The following is a 19,196-nucleotide window of genomic DNA, read 5'->3' on the forward strand; positions in this document are numbered from 1 at the left end:
AATACCCAGACCCCCCTTAGCCAGGCGTGCCTCCTGGTTGCCACTGAGGAACCCATAACTCTAGCAACAGAGTCCGCTGTATCCAGCCCTGATTCTATGACTTGACGGGCCGCTGCTTGCGTGTCCAATGGTCCCTCCGCAAAATGGCCCTGAACGTCCTCCAGAAGCTTGGGGCTTACCTCCTTTGCAGAATCCATCAGAGCTTAGCTATATCGATCCAGAAGGCACGTTGCATTTGTGGATTTCAGAGCCATACTGGCTGAAGAAAACAACTTTTTGGCTGATTGCAACATCCTCTTAGATTCTCTATCCCTAGGTGTGGTTTGGAAAGAGCCTGTAGACTGCTTAGTAAAGTATGACACCTGGACTACCAAGCTCTCAGGAGACGGGTGTGTGGAAAGGAAAGCTGGCTCTCCAGGCGTCACCTTATAATCTCCTTGCAACTGATCAGGCACAGCAGGGGCAGTCATTTGCTTGTGTAAAACCTCTAAAATGGACTTAGTCAAAGCCTCATTAAATGGAAGCAGAGGTTCCGATACAGAAGGAGAATGAAGCACCTTGGGTAAAATATTTTACTTATCTCTGCATTTGGTAAAGGCAAGTTCAGCAGATCAGCTACCTTCCTTAGTATGGAATGGTATGAGTAAGCCTCTTGCGATGGAAGGCCTTTCGGTGAAGAGAGCGCCCACTCTGGAGATGTGGCCAAACCACTAGTCTCTTGCAGATCCTCAAATTCCTGCATAAGGTCAACAATTTCCCCCTCTTCAGCCTCTTCCTGCTGCTCCTGAAAGTCTTCCTCCTCCAGCAGTGCCTGCTCCTCCCTTCGGGATCTCATCCTGGGTACTGGCGTCGGCACTAGGCTCGGTGCCGGTGACTTCAGGGCCGGCGGCGATGGAGGCTCCATAGGATTAGCGGAGGGAGCCGAGTGAGGCAGAGTCAGCACCATACCAGAGCCGGACAGCACTGGAGAAGACTCCGAGTGCACTCTTCCCTTGAGGGAATGCACCGGCTTCGAGAACCTCAGCGTCAGTAGAGGCCAACTTTCCGGGGTCATCAGCATGAAAGGCATGAATGGTGCCTGTGCAAAATGAGGAGGCAAACCTCCAAGGTTGAATGAAAGCAGTACCATGGGGTCAAAAGGAGCACCAGCAGGGCTGGACACCCTGGCAAACATGCCGAACATTGCATTAAAAAATGCGAAGGATCCGTACCTGGAGCCGGAAAGAGTGGGTACGGATCCAGTATCACTGGTTCTGAGATCGCTTGAGGAAACCGTTTGACTGGATCCGGATGTGACACCGGAGCCGGGGCTGGAGGGGCCAGAGGCGAAGGAGTAGCTTCTGTTGGCGCAGGAGAGTGTGCCGGATTCACCTCCGGTGAAGGGGAAGGAGAGGCTTCATCCTTGCGGTGACGCCGGAGTTCCTTGACCAAGCCTTATCCTTAGACGAACGACGTCTTGATCCATGACGCCGCTTCTTTTTGTGCATTTTCAACAACTTTGAGGTATGCAGAGTTGGTGACTTGGATCTTGTTCTTTTCCGGGCCCTCTTCTGTTTCTTCGCCCTGGCAATAAACAGTTGGCCCTCCCTCTCTTTCAGGGCCTTCAGATTAATGCATCAGCTTGAAGAACACCCCTCGACGTTGTGGTCCGACGAGATGCACCAAAGACAATCTTCATGGGGGTCAGTGATAGACATATGACCCCCAAATTCCCTGCAAGTTTTAAAACTGGACTTCGGCGCAGCCATTTCACTGCTACAATTTCAGGAAGAGCCTGCAACAATGAAACACCAGAAATGGAGAGCCCAGGAAAAGCGGCGTGTAAAAAAAGGCAACTGATGTCAGCTTGCCGACAAGGTCTTCTCATGGCTCCGATGACGTCACGCAGAGTCACGTGTGGAGCCGTTCCATTGTGATGTTGACGTGGGGGAGCTATGAAGAAAGGTTTTCGTGGAATGCTGCACATAGGGTAATTCAAAAGTTGAGAAATCCACAGGTAGATGTGTCTCTCAGAGTAAATGATGCTGGTTTGCTGGAGAGCTGCCACAACAAAAGTGTTAGAATTGTGAAGGAAATTGTATAAACCTATCACTACAAAGCAAGCCTGTCATACACTGCATAATACATTTTGAAAATAGGATTTAACTAAAAGCTCCTGCTTTATGTTCGGGTTAGAACTTACTTGGGGTAAATGGTGAAATTATTTCTATGATTTGAGTGAAGAGGCTATGTTTCATATCCTCCCCCTTTTCTTCTAAATAGTGGGAAAAACGTGCAATACAGAATAAGAAAAGCGCATTGGTGTAGTTTAAAAATCTAAAGAAATTCTGTGTAGCTGGTATCATGCTATCGGACAATACATATATCAACGATAAAAATTATTCTAGAAATTGTATCCTAAACGTATTTAGGGGACCAGCAGTATTGCTTATTTATACCTTCTAATTTCTTCAGTTCACAACTATCTGAATGTTTCCATGCACTAAGTGTGAACAAAGGACAGATTAATTAATGGGCAACATCTTCTTGCTTACTCCAAAACACAAATAGGCACTATTGGACTCACAACATTGTCCTAGATGTTTTGCAGCAAGCCGATAAGACTGAGTTCTTGCTGGTATAGAGGAAAACGGTATGTACCAACAACTATGCAATCAACTGGGGCAACACTGATTTGAACAATATTCCCTAGCTGCTGAAGTCAAACACTGTAAATAATAATAGAAGCCAATGATCACAAGCAGACAAAAAATGTTTCTGCTTAGTTGTAGATACTCCTGCAACATTTCTTCTGATCTCTTTTCTGCAAAAATTTAAACAGGAAACTTCAGCACTAGGTCTAATCTACAGCTGTTTTCCCAAGATCTGTTGTGTACAATATCAATATTTAGAGTGGGCTTGGGTCAGCCCAATGCTTGTCAATTGCATTTGCTTGCTTATTATTCAACTGCTTTCCTTCCTCTTCATGTGTATGTCCGTCCCCAGAACAATATCTTAACATCCTTTTGATTGGATGACTTGGAGGCCCCTCTGCTTAAATTCAGGTAACTATTTTTTTGTTTACAGTAGTTCATGTGTGTTATTGCTCACTCTCTCTCTTCCCTGTGGGCTGATTCCTCCTTCACATCCATTTTTGTGTTGCCATCTCCCTCAAGCTCGTCTGTTGTTCCTTGACTCATCCCTATACCATTCAGCTTTTTTACTTTTTCTTTTAATAACCGTTCTACATCACTAGCACCTTTGTTATTCTCCTTCCCCTCTGTTGTTATAAACTTCAATTTTTTTTGCACACCTTTGGTTTTAATTTACTGCTTCATAAAAGGGTGAAAGCCAAGTTGGACTGGTAAATCAAAAAAACAAAGACAAAATGTCCACCATGTGAGTACATACGTGCTGCCATACATGGTGATGCATGCGCCATCAGGCAGATATATATGGAAAATCCTACTTACCAGTATGCATCTGTTCTTGGCATGTAGAGCTGCAGAGTCTCACACTAAGCATAAGATCGCCACCTGGTGTTGGGCTCGGATGATTGCATGTTGTTGTCGTCTTAGAAGAAGTCTTTGTAGTCACAAGATAGGTGACTCCTCCCTTAGACGACAGTGCGCATGGGCATCGACTCCATCCTTAGGTTGTTTTTCGCCATGATAGGAAATGATGGAGTTAGAAGAAAAAAAAGAGATGTCCATGCGTGTATATCTCATTAAGATAGAACTGGAACAGACACAGGTCCGGGGGAGGCGGGTGGGCGTGCAAGACTCTGCAGCTCTACATGCCAAGAACAGATGATTACTGGTAAGTAGCATTTTCCGTTTGAGGCATATGAGGTGCAGATCTCACACTAAGCATAGATTATATAGCAGTGTCTCCCCTAGCGGTGGTCGCCTGTATCTGTTGCAGTGGTTTGAAAGAGAGTTTTGAGGACAGCTTGGCCTACGGCAGCTGGCTGCTTGGCTTGCACATCAACACAGTAGTGTTTAGTGAAGGTATGTGTTGTAGACCATGTCGCTGCCTTGCATATGTCTTCTAGGGGAATGTTCCCTAAGAAAGCCATAGAGGCTCCTAGTTTGCATGTGGAGTGCGCTCTAGGAGGAATTGTTTTTTTTTTTTTTTTAAAACCTTTATTGTGCAGTATCAGCAGACAGTTACGGGCCTACAACCACCTGGCCGGCCTCAGCTACAGTATGTAGCACATTAGCAAATTTACGGTAACTCAGTAGTACACCAATAAAAACAGCAAGCATTTCAAGTTGCGCTGGAAACAAAGCGACCACTGAGATACAGGAGGAAATAAGGTTCATTTTTAAAATTTATAAAATATAAAGGATCAAATGCTGCACAGTCTAACAATAAGTACCGAGTGGGCAATGCGTACAACAGGGCAGCACAGTAGCAAATATTCAGGATACCGGTGCTAAATCTATCAACAAGATAAAAGGTAGCTATACGAGTATCACACCAGTCATCGCCCATCCCAAGAACGTAGGACAACCCTAGTACCCCCCACAGGACCGCAATAAGTGGAAGACAACGAGAGGTACCCCACTGACCCAGCATGTTGATCCAAGGAAAAAGGAAAAAGAAAGGAAACACAAGAGAAAAAGAGGAAGAAGAGAAAATATAAAGGCCCATAGTAACTAAGGGAGAACAAAACAATAACCCCAGCCCCCAACCCCCCACCCTGCACCCCTGCAGAGGCTACGGCCTACCCCCCCTGACAGCGTGCCTGTCGCCCTCAAAACAAATACCCGAAATTTAGAAAGAAAAGACTTAATAAAGAAAAGGGCCATAGAGTAGAGAGTATACGAAACCAAGAACCCCACCCCCCCACCCTGCACGTCTGAAGAGGCTATGGCCCAACCCCAACCAACGTGCCTGTCGCCCCAGAAATAACCCCAGAGAAAGGGAAATGACGGGGGAGAGTCATTAAAACCAGACCCCTGCCCTCCCCCCCGCTCGCACCAAGTAGCTCAGGCTCGATCACAAATGAGCCCACAAATCAACAATCAATGGTGGCGTCGTAATACAGAGCAATAAAGCATCCTCATCGCAGTAGCTGGCCGGGCATCCGTCCTTTGACATATGGAAGAAGAATTCACCCCTGACCCACTTTGACCCTTCCATCGGTACGCGGCAACTGAATGTTAGCAATACAGTACAACCTCAAACGATCAGGGTAACCAGGCAAGCAAGGCAAAGCCGACTCCATGGGAGACACCAGCATCAAGGGGCTGATAAAACAGTCCTTCCAGACATGCAGGCGCAACAGCAAGGTTCCGAGCCATCCTCCCAAATCGCGACACAACCAGGGCAACGCAGGTCGGGTGGGCAAAAGAACCGTTCCGTGGAAGCAGTCTGCCTGCATTGCAATTTCAGGCCCCAATGCTGCACTCACGCGATCGGTCGACTTGAACCCGTCTCCAACACCAGCCAGGGCCCCCCACGGAACCAACTGTAGATGCATAGCAGTTCCACCCCGTGCCGGTGCAGAGCCGCATGCGGCACCACTCTTCCTTGGATCGTCGGGGCTCTCATCCATCGGTGGGGCAACAATGGCGTCCAGTCTCCGTCCAAGTTCTCTGGCTCCTCCCACCCAAACAGTATGGAGGGAGCCCAGAGCAACAAAGAGGTCCCGGACCGTGGGCTCCATCCTGCGTGTCCGGTCCAATCTCTCTCGCACTCAATGTAGCTCCTTCCCCAACTCAGCACCAGAAGCCCACACAGTTCCACCTAGCCGAAGAGCTATTAGTAGATCCACCAAACGAGGGCCGACAACACACTCAGCAGTTAGGGGCAATCCGCCATTTCCACCATGGCCATGTACAGGTCACTCAGTCTTTGGACACCTTATGGGAAGCGCAGGCAATAATTGCGCTGTGTGGCACGGGGTCATAATATCAAGGATAGACCCACCAAACGCGTGCAAGATCGCTGACCTCCATGTCGCTGAGGTCCGAAAAACATGCTGCACAGGTCTGCCCCAAGCCTAAAAGTGGTTGTGATGCTGTGCCCAATCCAAAATGGCGACCCCCCCCTGTCCAGTCGACCCACACAAGCAGCCTCGAGAACAAAGAAACAGTCTCACGGGCTGGCGGAGTGGAATCTTTAGTGTGTGCGTCGTTTCTGGGACAGCGCTCGTTCACCACCTCCATCAGCGCAGGTCCAGTGTCTCCTCCCGCAGCGCCGAGCAATGGGCGTCTTGGCCCGCACAGCCGCGTCCTCAAGTAGCAGCAGCGGCCGGCGTCGACCTCCGGCTCCTCAGCTAGCAGCCCGACTCCGCCACGGCCCATGCGGAAAGGATTAGAGAATGGGTTGCCGGTCACGTCCAGACTCCAAAATTGCCGCCCGCTATTCCCCAGTTCTTCCGACGCCGCGTCAAGTCGGCTCCGAGCTTGTGCAAGCAGGGGAAGGCAGGATTTTAACAGGATTCATGCCGTGGCGAGCGGAGCTCGCTGACTAGGCGGCCATCTCGCTTCTTGCTCGGCCACGCCCCCCCCCCTAGGAGGAATTGTTAATGTATGCTTCGCTTTTTGATAGCATATTTGTATGCATTTGACAATCCACCTTGCAACTCCAGCTTTAGAGATGGGGTTGCCTTTATGTGGTGGAGAGAAAGCTACAAACATTTGTTTTGTTTTGCAAAATGATTTGGTTCTGTCAGTGTAATAGAGAAGGGCTCTTTCAACGTCTAAGGTGTGTAGAGCTCTTTCTGCCACAGAGTCTGGGTTTTGGAAATATACTGGTAACTCTACAGATTGGTTTAAATGAAATGGAGTAATGACTTTTGGAAGGTATTTTGGATTAGTTCTTAGGACCACTTTGTTATGGTGTAATTGCAAAAATGGTTCTTGTATAGTGAAAGCTTGAATCTCACTTACTCTCCTAAGAGAGGTAATAGCCACAAGAAAAGCTGTTTTCCATGTGAGGAATTTCAGTTCACATTTGTGTAAAGGTTCAAAAGGGGGTCCCATGAGCCTGGTAAGAACAATATTTAGGTTCCATATTGGAGAGGGTGGTAACCTGGAAGGAATGATTCTTTGTAATCTTTCCATAAGTGCTTTAAAAGCAGGCACTCTAAATAATGACAGATGTTGTCTATTTTGTAAGTATTCTGCAATTGCTGCAAGATGTAGGTGTATAGATGAATATGCCAGGTTACATCTTTGTAAGTGTAGAAGGTAGCAAATGATATTTTGGATGGAAACATCCAGGGGATCAATTTGGTTATTGTTGCAGTAAATGGCAAATCTTTTCCATTTTGCTGCATAGCAAGATCTAGTAGTAGGTTTCCTGGCTTCTTTAATGATATTCCTAGTCTGGTGGCAGGTTAAGGTAACCAAACTCTAAGACTTCAGGCGCCATATAGACAGATTCAGTTGGTTTGGGTCTGGATGTCTGATGTCTCCATGGTTCTGCGTTAGCATGGATGGGGTCAGACGTAGTTTTTGGTGTGGAACTAGGGATAATTCTAGTAGTGTTGGGAACCACGGTTGGCGTGCCCATGTGGGAGCTATTAAAATGAGTTTGAGCGAGTGTTGTAGCTTGCGCACTATTAGTGGTATTAGTGGTAGTGGCGGAAAAGCGTACGCAAATCTGCCTTACCAGTTCATCCATATCGCATTGCCCATGGACAGCGGGTGTGGGAACCTTGCGGCGAAGGTTGGGCATTTTGCGTTTTCGTGTGTCTGGATGACCCCACTTGTGAAAGAATGGTAGAAGAACTTGTGGATGTAGTTCCCATTCGTGAATCTGTTGTGTCTGTTGACTTAACAGATCTGCCATCTGATTGTGAACTCCTGGAAGGTGTTCTGCTAGTAGATATATCTTTTATGGAATGGCCCATCTCCAAATTTTCTGTGCAAGCTGGGACAGTTGCAGAGAGTGTTCCCCCCTGTTTTTGTATATAGTACATGGCTGTCATGTTGTCCGTCCGGATCAAGACAGCTTTGTTCTGTACATGTACTTGGAAAGACTTGAGCGCTAAGAATATTGCTAGCAGCTCTAGGTGATTGATGTGGAGCACTCTTTGTTGAGTGGTCCATTTTCCCTGAGTTGTATGGTGTAGGAGATGGGCTCCCCATCCTGCGAGAGATGCGTCTGTTGTAAGTACTTTTAGTAGAACAGGTTCGAGGAACAGCCACCCTTTTGCCAAGTTTTTGGTGTTCCCCCACTGCAGAGAGCGATTTGTGCGGCTGTCTACCAACACCAGGTCTGTAAGTTGTCCTTGAGCCTGGTCCCACTGTTGTGCTAGACGCATTTGCAGTCTTGCATACGGTACAATAAAAATGCAAGATGCCATCATCCCTATTAGTCGCATGTACACTCTGGCTGGGAGAGAGTGTTGCTGTCGAAATTTTATGACTAAGGCTTGAATGCTCTGTATCCTGGCTGGACTGGAATAGGCTAGAGCTGTAGACTTGTTTATTGTAGCCCCTAGGCACTGATGTCAATGAGCGGGCTGAAGATACGACTTGGTGTAGTTGATTGTGAACCTTAAGTCGTGTAATGTTTGAATTGTTTGAGAGATGGGTGTTGGACACATTGATTGAATGAATTGGCTTTTATGAGCCAATCGTATAGATATGGGAAGACATGGATGTGTTGTCTTCTGAGATGTGCTGCTGCTACTGCTAGGCACTTTGTAAACACTCTTGGTGCAGTTGTGACCCCGAATGGAAGGACTTTGAACTGATAGTGCTGCCCTTCCAGTACAAACCTTAGATACTTCATGTGAGAAGGATGTATAGGAATGTGGAAGTAGGCGTCCTTTAGATCTAATGTAGTAAGGAAGTCGTCTAGTTGCAGCAATGGGAGCACTTGTTGTAAAGTGATCATATGAAAATGATCTGAGTGTATATACCGAATGAGGGGCCTGAGGTCGAGAATTGGTCTTAGTGTCCCATCCTTTTTGGGTATTAGGAAATACAGCGAGTAAACCCCTGTTCCTTGATGTTGTAAGGGACCAATTTATATTGCGTCTTTCTGAAGTAGTGATAGAACTTCTTGTTTGAGCAGTGTAAGATGTTCTGCAGACATTGGACGCTGTCTGGGTGGTATGTGTGGAGGGGTAGCTGTAAGTTCCAGCCAGTAACCATACTGGATAATCTGTCTTACCCACTTGTCTGTTGTGATGGAATTCCAGACAGGTAGGAACTGTGTTAGTCTATCCCCCACAGGAGTGGAATGCTGTTGGGGGAGCAGAAGAAAGTCACTGTATTGTGGTGGGGGAGGTTCGACTATTGTTATTTCCTCGTCCTCTACCCTTATTGTTGTTGCCTCTATAGCCTCCTCTAAAATATCCTCTATTGGAGGATGTTAGTGTATTAGATTTAAAGGAAGCTGAATTGTCTGCTCCAACTTGTTTGGAGCCTCCTCTATAAAAGGAGCGACGAAAGGAGCCTCCAGCTTGGGTGGATTGCAAAGCTCCCATAGATTTGGCTGTATCAGTGTCTACCTCTGGTCCAAACAGTTGTTGGTTGAATGGCTGATTTAAGATAGCAGTTTGCACTTCTTGCTTAAATCCGGAAATGAGTAGGCACACATGACGTCTAAGTAGGACACTAGTGTTTATAGCTCTAGCTGCAGTGTCTGCTACATCAAGTGCACATTTGATTGAGGCATTTGAAATTAGCTTGCCTTCTTGTATAAGGCCATTTGCCTGTGCTTTATATTGGTCAGGTAGATGTTGTAAGACTGTTTCTAAATGATCATAGTGAGCCCTGTCGTATCTTGCGAGGAAGGCTTGTGTGTTAGCGATGCGCCATGTATTACTAACTTGGGTAGCTATTCTCTTGCCTGAAGCATCGATTACTTTAGATTCTTTATCAGGGGGCGGTGCTTCGCCTGATGTTTGTGAGTTTGCCCTTTTTCTAGCATTTGATATGACTAGGGAATCTAGGGGTAGCTGTCCCTTAATGTAAGCAGGATCCCCAGGAGCAGGCCTGTACTTTTTTCTATTCTTGGGTTTAATATTCTAGTACGTACAGGATCTTTAAATACTTCTGGAGCATGTGTAATGAGCCCTTAATCATAGGTAGTATTTGAACAGACCTTTGAGATTGTTCAAAAGTATCTAATAAGAAATCTTCCTCTGGCTCATCTGAATGCATTGTGACCCCATAATAGATGGCAGCCCAATTAAGTAAGTGTCCAAACCTAATATTGTCTTCTGAAGGAGAAGGTTTGGATGGATACATATGTGGGTCAGGAATATCTGGCACATCCTGTGGCTTTGGGTACTCCCAGTCTGGATCATCGCCTGGGTAGGGAAAAGGCTCATCTGGGTCTACCCCTCCCCCCATGCTATACTCATCATCATTCTGAGGTGTATGTGGTGAAGAATGAGGAGGAGAATTTTTAGGAGAAATGTTAGGAGGAAGAGGAGGTGAAGGTGAAGGAAGTACAGGAGAAGAAGGGTGCATAGGAGATGTGGCAGAGTCCTTCTTCTTGACAGGCACTGGAGGTGTAGGTGCTATGTCTGACTACCTCTTCCTGAGTGGTTTAGTGGATACATGACCTGTATTTAGATCAATGTAGATCTTCTTTTGTAGAAGATCAGGTTGGAAAAGGTCTTCTCCTTGCGGAACCACTGCTGGCGCCGATTTTTTCTGTTCCGGGCGTGGTTGTTACTTGTCTTTAGCCTTAGGAGCCGTGATAGGGTTCTTTGGCGTAGATTTCGGCACTGAAGGTATTGTCTTTGGAGTCGAAGGCTGTTTCGTGGGCTTGAGAGCATCAGAATCAGGCCTTGAAGGTTTCGGTACCAAAGATATTGGCTTCGGAGTGGAAGCTGGTTTTGTCGGCTTCGAAGCGTCAGAAGTAGGCTTCATTGTTTTCGGAGCCGTTTTGTCTTTCGAAGTCGACGGTTTCGGAACCGGGACTTTTTTCGGTTTCGGTGCAGAGGGAGCTGGAGGTATCGGCACATGCGGTTTGCTCGATATGGAGCTACCAGAAGGCTTGAGTATTTTCTTCGGAGCCGGGCTCGATGGCTGGGCTTTCGAAGTATTCTTTCGGTCGCAACTGGGCCCCGGAGGCGGAGTGTTGACCTTTGCCTTCGATTAAGGTGCTCGGGATGGGGCGGTGGCAGTAGTACTCACGCGTTGACCCGATGGTATGGAGTCATCGGAGTTGTCTGCCCCGGATACGATTTGGAGATCGTCTGAATCTTCTTCTGGGACGTGTGGAACTTCTTCGTCGAAGATATCCACCGGTTCCGGAGTCGATCACTGCATGTCCTGTTGACTGGCCCTCCGAGCTCGAATAGTCTTTTTAGATTGAAAGGATGCACAGGCTGTACAGCTTGACTCGTCGTGTTCTGGCGATAAGCACAGGTTACAGACCTCGTGATGGTCACTGTGTGGAAACTTTGCTCCACACTCTGGGCATCTTTTGAATGGCGTCCTTTCCATGAGTTGTAGGCCTCACGACATGGATAGGACCAACGGCCCGCGCCGACGACCGGAATCAAGCTGATGAAGTCGAGTCAATGTTTGTTGATATCGGAAGTTGTTTTGTAACGTTTTTCCGCGTCACACTACTATTAAAGGTAGATTTTGAACCAGAGCGGAAAAGTTACATCCGAACCCAGTGGCGGAAAAAAACAATCTAAGGATGGAGTCGATGCCCATGCGCACTGTCGTCCAAGGGAGGAGTCACCTATCTCGTGACTACAAAGACTTCTTCCAAGACGACAACAACATGCAATCATCCGAGCCCAACACCAGGTGGTGATCTAATGCTTAGTGTGAGATCTGCAGCTCATATGCCTCGAACATATATTTTTTGCCAATGCTGTTCAGCATCTTCAAAAAGCTTTTTTTCAAGCATTGGCAAAGCTAACCCCTTGCAAAAGTAAAAACTACCAGCTTTACCAATGCTTGGTTACAGTCAGACTTCAATATTGATACCAGCTTAGTGCAGATATCAGCCATTAAATGACAGTGTCAATTACATCTGAGTACGGCCCAGAACAGTATACATCTCTCAATACATGCTACTGGCTGTTTGGTTGATCATTCGATCTTCCAAGAAAGGGTTCCATTGCAATGCATTAAGGGCTGCTTTACACCTAAAAATTACACCCAATCTTTACAATTTTTTCTTAATCAGTTCTTTATCTCATACATGCACTGTACCCAAAACGTTAAACTTTTTATTATTTTGTTTTCACATACAAGAAACATTTGTTTACTTTAAATCAAACGAATAAATTGCCAGGGATGTCAACGTATTTTTTTTTCCTCTGCTGGTTTCCACAGAGGGATGACAATTTGGTGTCCCTTTCATGCTCATTCAGCTCCCAGGCTGCTGATAAAAAGCAACATAATGTGCCTGGCAATTCCCTGCTCATGAACCCGGACTGCAGCTGAAATACAATTCAGTGTGCCTCATGGCTTCTGGAAAAAGAACAGGCCTGTCTTACATTTAAAAATGCAAAGCCAACCCTGTTGTGCCTTTGCCAATGGCTGTTCCTTAAAAAAAGTCTACAAAGAAAGACTAGGAGATTCTAATTTAAGTCCAAATAAGTTCTTCCTATCTCTTTGGAAGACAGAGTTGTTTCCTGGAAGTGTTGTGTTTGCATTTTATCAATCCACTCCTCATGAGCATGTAAGCCAGACTTACAGAACCCTTTCTAGGCTATGCACCAACCAGTCCTGCTAATGTTTTGGAACATGTAATACATTTAGTAACACTGACTATTCTGACTCACAGAACCAGAAGTAGGGTTTCTAATCTGTGTCTTTTATGAAGGCTGTTTTGTTTCCTGTTAGCCTGTGACTTTTTAGCTGATGTTCTACATTTAACTTACTGCTTGTCATACAAGACTACTAATGCTACATTGCAACTATACTGAAACCTGGGACCGGTCACAAAGCAGTGCATAGAACATAACCATACGCAAAGAGTTGCTTTTAAAACAGGTTTGGAAATATTCTTTTAGTCTTAACACAACTGTATAGTTAAAGGAAAACCATCTATATTTGGGGCCCAACAGTTTCAACTGAAAGCAGTACTACACAACGTAAATCTCTGAAATGCAAAAAGAAAGAAGACAGATTCTTAGTACAGTACCGTATTTAATCCAAAGGCTTGGCTGCAGAGAAGTTGACTGCCAGCTTCCTTGATTTTCGCTTTGACGCATTAGAAGGAGCTGATTTCCTAGGTGTAGCAGTGGTACCATGAGTTGTTGCTGCAGTTTGCAATGAAGGAGAAGGCTGATCAGCTTGAGGAGACTTTATAATGCTCGGTGAACTCTCAGGAGGCATCTGCTCGTGGGTATCCAAAACTAGTGGTTGGTCGCTGTTGGCAGAGGCAGCTTGCAAATTAATTTGCGAATCGCTGAGTTCATAATTCTTCCGAATAGCAGCCTTCTTTTTGGTTACCTTAGAAAACACACAACATTTTAAATGCTTTGTGTATCTTATGCCATTGCTCTACTTCAACAAGACCAGTGAAATGCATTAAACACCAACAAAATCTACAACTCAGCTTTCATGGAACCTATCTGGAGAGTAAAATTATCCATCAACCATGTGTTCAAGGTTATTGTGACTCTAATATGTCTAATCCTAGCCACACTTGCATCAACTCTGGGCAAAGTGGTGGGTATAGGTATGACTTTAATTAAAAACATTACAAAATACAGAAACACTCCATTGGAAGTGTCCATGCCCATCTTTACACAAACACGGCCAGACATCCGCTGGACCCCCCTCAAGATCAATCAAGAGCTGGCGGTTGGAGAGACAAAAATTATATGAGAGGAAGGGTAGATTTTGGTCGTATGAGAGAGTTCAAGAGTAGGAGCAACGGAGCAACGGAGCAACAATACGTTACATACCATTGGGAAGGCTCTTAATGGTGGATACTGTATCCATCTGTGGATTTCCCATTATTTGAATACTGACAGGTGTCAGACTAGATATGGAAATGCTTCCATAGCTCCTACACACTGGTATGGGGCAACTTTGGCCTCCAATACATGACAACAGGGACCTGCATATATGTCCCTTCATCACATCACACACCACTACCTTTCCCTGTAGGATTAGGCACACCCCAGCAGGCTCGCATAGGAAAAATATAACCAATAAAGAGCCCCAGTGTGAGTGCTTGTCAGGCATTTGCGACGCCCAACCGATCAGGATCAGGCCAGATGAACGAGTTACTTACCTTCGGTAATGATGTATCTGGTAAAGACGTTGTCTAGCCGCAGATTCCTTAACTTTGAATATTCCCAGGCGTGAGACTGGACCAGGAATTTTTTTGCAGCAGCACCTCTGCGCACCCGGGGACGGCGCCACACGACCCCGCCCTGACGTCGTCCACGTACGTGACGTTAGCGAGGTCATGTAAGTCCCTCCCGGTGCACTGACGTCAGTTTTTTCGGAGAAACTATTCCTCGGCACAACGCGGAGCCACCAACAAAAAGATTGTGAAACTATGGCAACAGTGTGCGAGGGATGAAAATCCATGAATGAAGAAGGAGGATGGTGGAAGACACCATCGTAAAAGACAGAATTAGACACTGCCCACATATAAGTGGAAGCTGCAAGAAAGAGCCCAGCAAGCTAAGCGAAGACTGTGAGAAGTTGGCCTGATATATAGTGCTCACTATTCTAGTGATCACTGTGTATCATACCAAATGACCCTTATTGATGATTGGTTGTAAGTCAACCTTATAGACCAGCTATCCTAGTAGCATGGACAAGAGCAGTCTTTAGGCTAAACTCTAGAGGGCGTGTTAAGCCAGCTGTTATACCATCACATATACCCCTTGAACACCAAGTGAAAAGACACCACACAAGTTGTTATGAAAATAAAAGGATATTTATTTATAACAAGTCTACCCTGAACTCTTTATGAGTCAGGGAGCTAAGCACACAACAAAACTCTCATGAAAATACTTTAAGTCGCACAATTTACCCAAATGCCCGAGGGGCACGAAAAACCATATACACTAAAAGTGGAATGCGAAATACTAGCAGGTAAGTAACAAGATCCAGAGGCTTCAGGATCGCTAGGACTACACTACTGAACCTTAAGGTTAGGAGCAGGAGGCCTAGGGAGATCAGGTGCAGAGTGTGCACTCTCACGCGGGACAAAGTCTATGGAGGCTAGTATTCGCAAAGTTACAGTTATCGGACGAATCCGACAAGATAGACTGAAAACGACAAAGGATCTGGACACTTAGATAGTGAACCTACGTTGGAGCACCGAAATGCTCAGGTTACCTAGCCCAGGGGCTGCGGCTGCATAGGGTTCAAAAGACGTCGGGAATCCTCGTTGAAGTCTATGGAGCCTGAAAGAAGAAGTTGCTGGCAGGCGACCAGTGAAGATGTTCGATGGGATCCAAGCCTGGATCGGTGATGGAGACGACCTGAAAGCTGAGGGGACTCAGTTCTTAATCACTAGCCAGTGATTCGGTGGGCACCAGGATGGCACCGGATGAAGTCACCTCGACCAGGTGAGTGGGCGACGCTGGACTCTGCTGTCCCTCGGACCAGGAGGCGTTGTCGGCGACCAGGCTGGAGGTACGAGTTGTCCCACGAAGGTGTCTGCTGTCGGCGATGCTGGACCCAGGATTGGGGCAACAAACCTTGGCAAAGTCAAGCCCACGCGGTGGAGTCAAGATGGCGTCTGGAGTGGACCAGGAGGGTCCGGGGTGCTCCTCTCTTGGAAGGGAGCAAGGGCCAGTCTGCAGCAACCAGACCAGCGGTGTAATCGTCGTGGTTCGTCGTCAGGAGGGCCACTAGCCAGCAGGCAAGTGACCGGACAACGCGGTGAGCAGCAAAGAGCAGAAGGACCCCACGCAGATCTCGTGGATGCTGGGGGGCTGGACTTCGGTGCTGGAGCTGCTCAGGGTCAGGGCTTCTCAAACCCCAAAGCACTCACTCGAGGATCCCTCGGCGGTTATGCTGGTTAAGCGTCATGCAGTTTTGAAGATGGCCGGTCCCTTCAGGTCTCGTCACACCCACGAATCTCAGCTGGGCTGATGATGCAGGTAGAGGTCAGAGATGCCAGGGAATCCAGGTCTCGTCGAGCTGGGCAGTCTTGATCCGGAGGATGGACTTACAGCAAACCGCGATGCTTAGATGGTGCCTGCGGGTGCAGGGTGGCTACTCCTTAGTCACAAGGGAGAGTCTTCAGAAAACGGTCAAGAGTGCTTTCGTGGAAAGTAGTCAAGATTCAGAATTATCTAATTTGGGAAGGGGGCCTGCTCCTACCTTTATTCTAAAAAAAGGGGCAGGCACGCGACTAGGTCCTGACCATGGGTGGGACCAGGAGGGGGGTGGTTACACCCCTCTCCCTTGTCCGGACTTTCCCCAGCTCAGGGGCTGGTGTGCCCCTGGAACTGCTTCAAGCCGGCAGATGCATAGTGAGCACCGGGGTTTCCACTTGCAGTCAACTTCCTCTCAGCCCTGCCTACCTGGGATACAGAAAACCCTGTCTGGGATGGTGCTAGTACCGCCCCTGACAGGAAACCCTTTGTCCAAGCTCTCCTCGCTGGAAGGACTCCCAGCAGCAGGAGGTCAGACTTGTGTCTGTGGTGGCAGCATCCATTTTGTGATGCTGAGGCTCGAGTTAACTTTAACCGGGGTTCACAGTTACATACATGTCGTGTCCCTCTAGAAGGGTGGAATGCTAGCCCCGTCGCCAGAATTGGCGAGGGGGTTAGTATTCCAATTCGTATGACACCTTACTCGACATGTTTTGATAAAGCGATACCAAAGATAGCAAATAACCGCGAGGATTATAATGCACTTAAGAGTATATGGTATGCGTTATCATGGAACAGCTATTAGGACTTGGTTCCACAAGCTGCAGACGGGCTCAGCTCATGCTAGAGCACCATCTCACATAATTCCAAGCACTCTGCCTTCAGGATTGTTAAGGCCTGCCATAGGAGTGACTGATAGGAATACATGTGTCCATTTTAGGGTTAGATATAGGGATACTATATCTAAAGCAAAGGGTGATTACACCACCTTGCTCCAGCTGTCGTGCAGCCAGTTGTGTCAGATTTGGATGGCCAGCCAGGGGTGGCATAATACATGCTGCAGCCCCTGGTAGGCCCTGGGTACACCTATGCCCTGGATACCGAAGGTATGCTGTACAGGGACTGATAAGGTGACTCAGTATCCAATTAGATATGTACCTAAGGTACATGGAATCCATTTTACAGAGAGAGCAGTAGGCCTGGGGCCCTGAATAGCAGGGTCCCAGGTCAACTAAGTCGGAAAACCAGCAAAACACCAGGCAACAAGTTGGGGGTAACTATAGTCAGATATCCTACATAAACCCCCCCCCCCCCAAACGAAAGGAGATAAGGCTATCCTTAACCAGGTAAGCCTATATTGCCTGAGTGGCCATATGAGGTGGTATATGCACTGGCATGGTTACCCCCTATATTATGGTCCACTGAGCAATCCCTCACCCTAAGGGTATCTGAGGGTCTACACCATAGGGAATCTCTACCTGTGGTGTGTTTTGGCAAAGTAAAAGGCTGGTGTTGGGATGGAGTACTGAAGTGAGACTCTACTAATGTTGGGCTCAACTTCCTCCAATCACTATCCACCATATGTGTCTTTCTTTCCAGGACTGAGTTGCTGTGAGCTCTCAGGGTCAACCTCTGGCTACCTAAAGCTGGAGGCTGAGTCCGTCTGTTTGGCTTACTGGAGGGACAGGTCAGGTTTGGGGTTTTTAGGCCCCAGGTTTGGCTGTGCCCAACAGTGTCCATCTGTGGGAGGTCCCTAGCTAATTTTAAGGGGGATCCCTCAGGAGTTTGTTTTATTTTCACTTGGCTAGGACTACTAGCTTCAGTGATCCTAATCTGCTGATTGGGGAGTTCTTTTGGACAGGGGGCCCTTTGGGGTCCACCACTGACCTCCCTGACCTCTACAGCCCTGGGCTGACTGAGGCAGGGTAGAGAGGGGCAGGTTACCTGCTCCAGACTGGGTCCCACCTTGGAAGGGTCCACTGACATCAGGGGCTCTGCCAGGCCAGGCCTGACTACCTCTGGGGCAGTTTCTTCACAAGGGGTCAGATCAGTTCCCTGAGGAGGCTGATCCTTTCCTAAAGTCTGGTGGGAGGGAGATTTCTCTTCCTCCTCAATGCTCTCTGTCTGAGTGGAGTGATCCATAGTTTCAGGCTTCACAACACTATTATCTGTCTGAGTTTGAGCTGTGGCCATCACAACTCCACCAACCTTTTCAGGAAGGGACTCAGTTTGGGTATGGGCTGTGACCATCACAGCCTTGCCAACCTGTTCAGGAAAGGAATCTGTCTGAGATTGGGCTGTGACTGGCACAGCCCTCCTGACCTGTTCAGGGAGGACATCTTGGACTGGGGCTGTGGCTATCACTGCCCCACTAACCTTACCATGGAGGTTTACCATTTTAAAATGGGTTTCTTGATCTACCTCAGCCCAGGCTGAGATCTCTAAATCATTCCCCAGTAGGCAATCTATAGGCAAGTTTGGTGACACTGCCACTCTCTTGTGGCCAGTGATACCTCCCCAGCTGAGATTGACCACTGCTATGGGATGATCTCTCTGCACTCCATCAATGTTGGTTACCTGGTACGTGGCTCCAGGTATAAGTTGCCTTGAGGGGACTAGGCTCTCAGTCACCATGGTGATGCTAGCCCCTGTATCTCTATAGGCCTCAACTTTTGAACCATTGATGAGGGGCTCCTGTCTGTACTTGTCCAAAGTGTTGGGACAAGCTGTGAAGTTGGCAAACCCCATGCCAGTCTCACAGACAAGAGTATCTAAGTCAGGGGACCTGGTTGCAAAACACCAGGCAAAAGGTTGGGGGTAACCATAGTCAGATATCCACCTTCCTACAAAGACCCTTCCTTGAGTGCAACAAGGAAAGAACATCTCAAGAGACAGAAAATAGACTGATAGTGCCATGTATAAGTGTGCCGTCCACTAAGAATGGAACACAGAAAGAACAACAGTCCACTGTAGGAAAGTATGAAAAGACTGGCCTTACCCCTCCCAAAACAGAGGGTGGAAACAGACCCTCAAAGAGGATGACCACGAGGAGACCAGGCACCGGGGGTAGTAGAGAAGATGGAAGGAAGGGAAGGGGAACTGGAGAGGAAAACAAATCTCCTTGTGAATCAAAGGCCCCATATAACAGGAAAAAAAGCCCCTCAGCAAAAGGTCACTGTATATGAAAACACCCAGG

The 19,196-nt window shown here is 47.3% G+C and overlaps 1 protein-coding gene across 1 annotated transcript in view; it reads right to left on the minus strand.

Annotated features, from left to right (window-relative positions):
• XRN1 (5'-3' exoribonuclease 1) overlaps window positions 1-19,196 on the minus strand; it is a 1,308,150-nt gene that overhangs the window by 26,768 nt on the left and 1,262,186 nt on the right. The window contains exon 42 of the mRNA XM_086943712.1: window positions 13,072-13,382. Within this exon, the coding sequence (XP_086799838.1) occupies window positions 13,077-13,382 (306 nt within the window). The 3' untranslated portion in view covers window positions 13,072-13,076. The remainder of the gene's footprint in view (window positions 1-13,071; window positions 13,383-19,196) is intronic.

The sequence above is a fragment of the Lissotriton vulgaris genome, chromosome 11 (assembly GCF_964263255.1).
Source record: "Lissotriton vulgaris chromosome 11, aLisVul1.2, whole genome shotgun sequence".
Lineage (NCBI taxonomy): Eukaryota > Metazoa > Chordata > Amphibia > Caudata > Salamandridae > Lissotriton > Lissotriton vulgaris.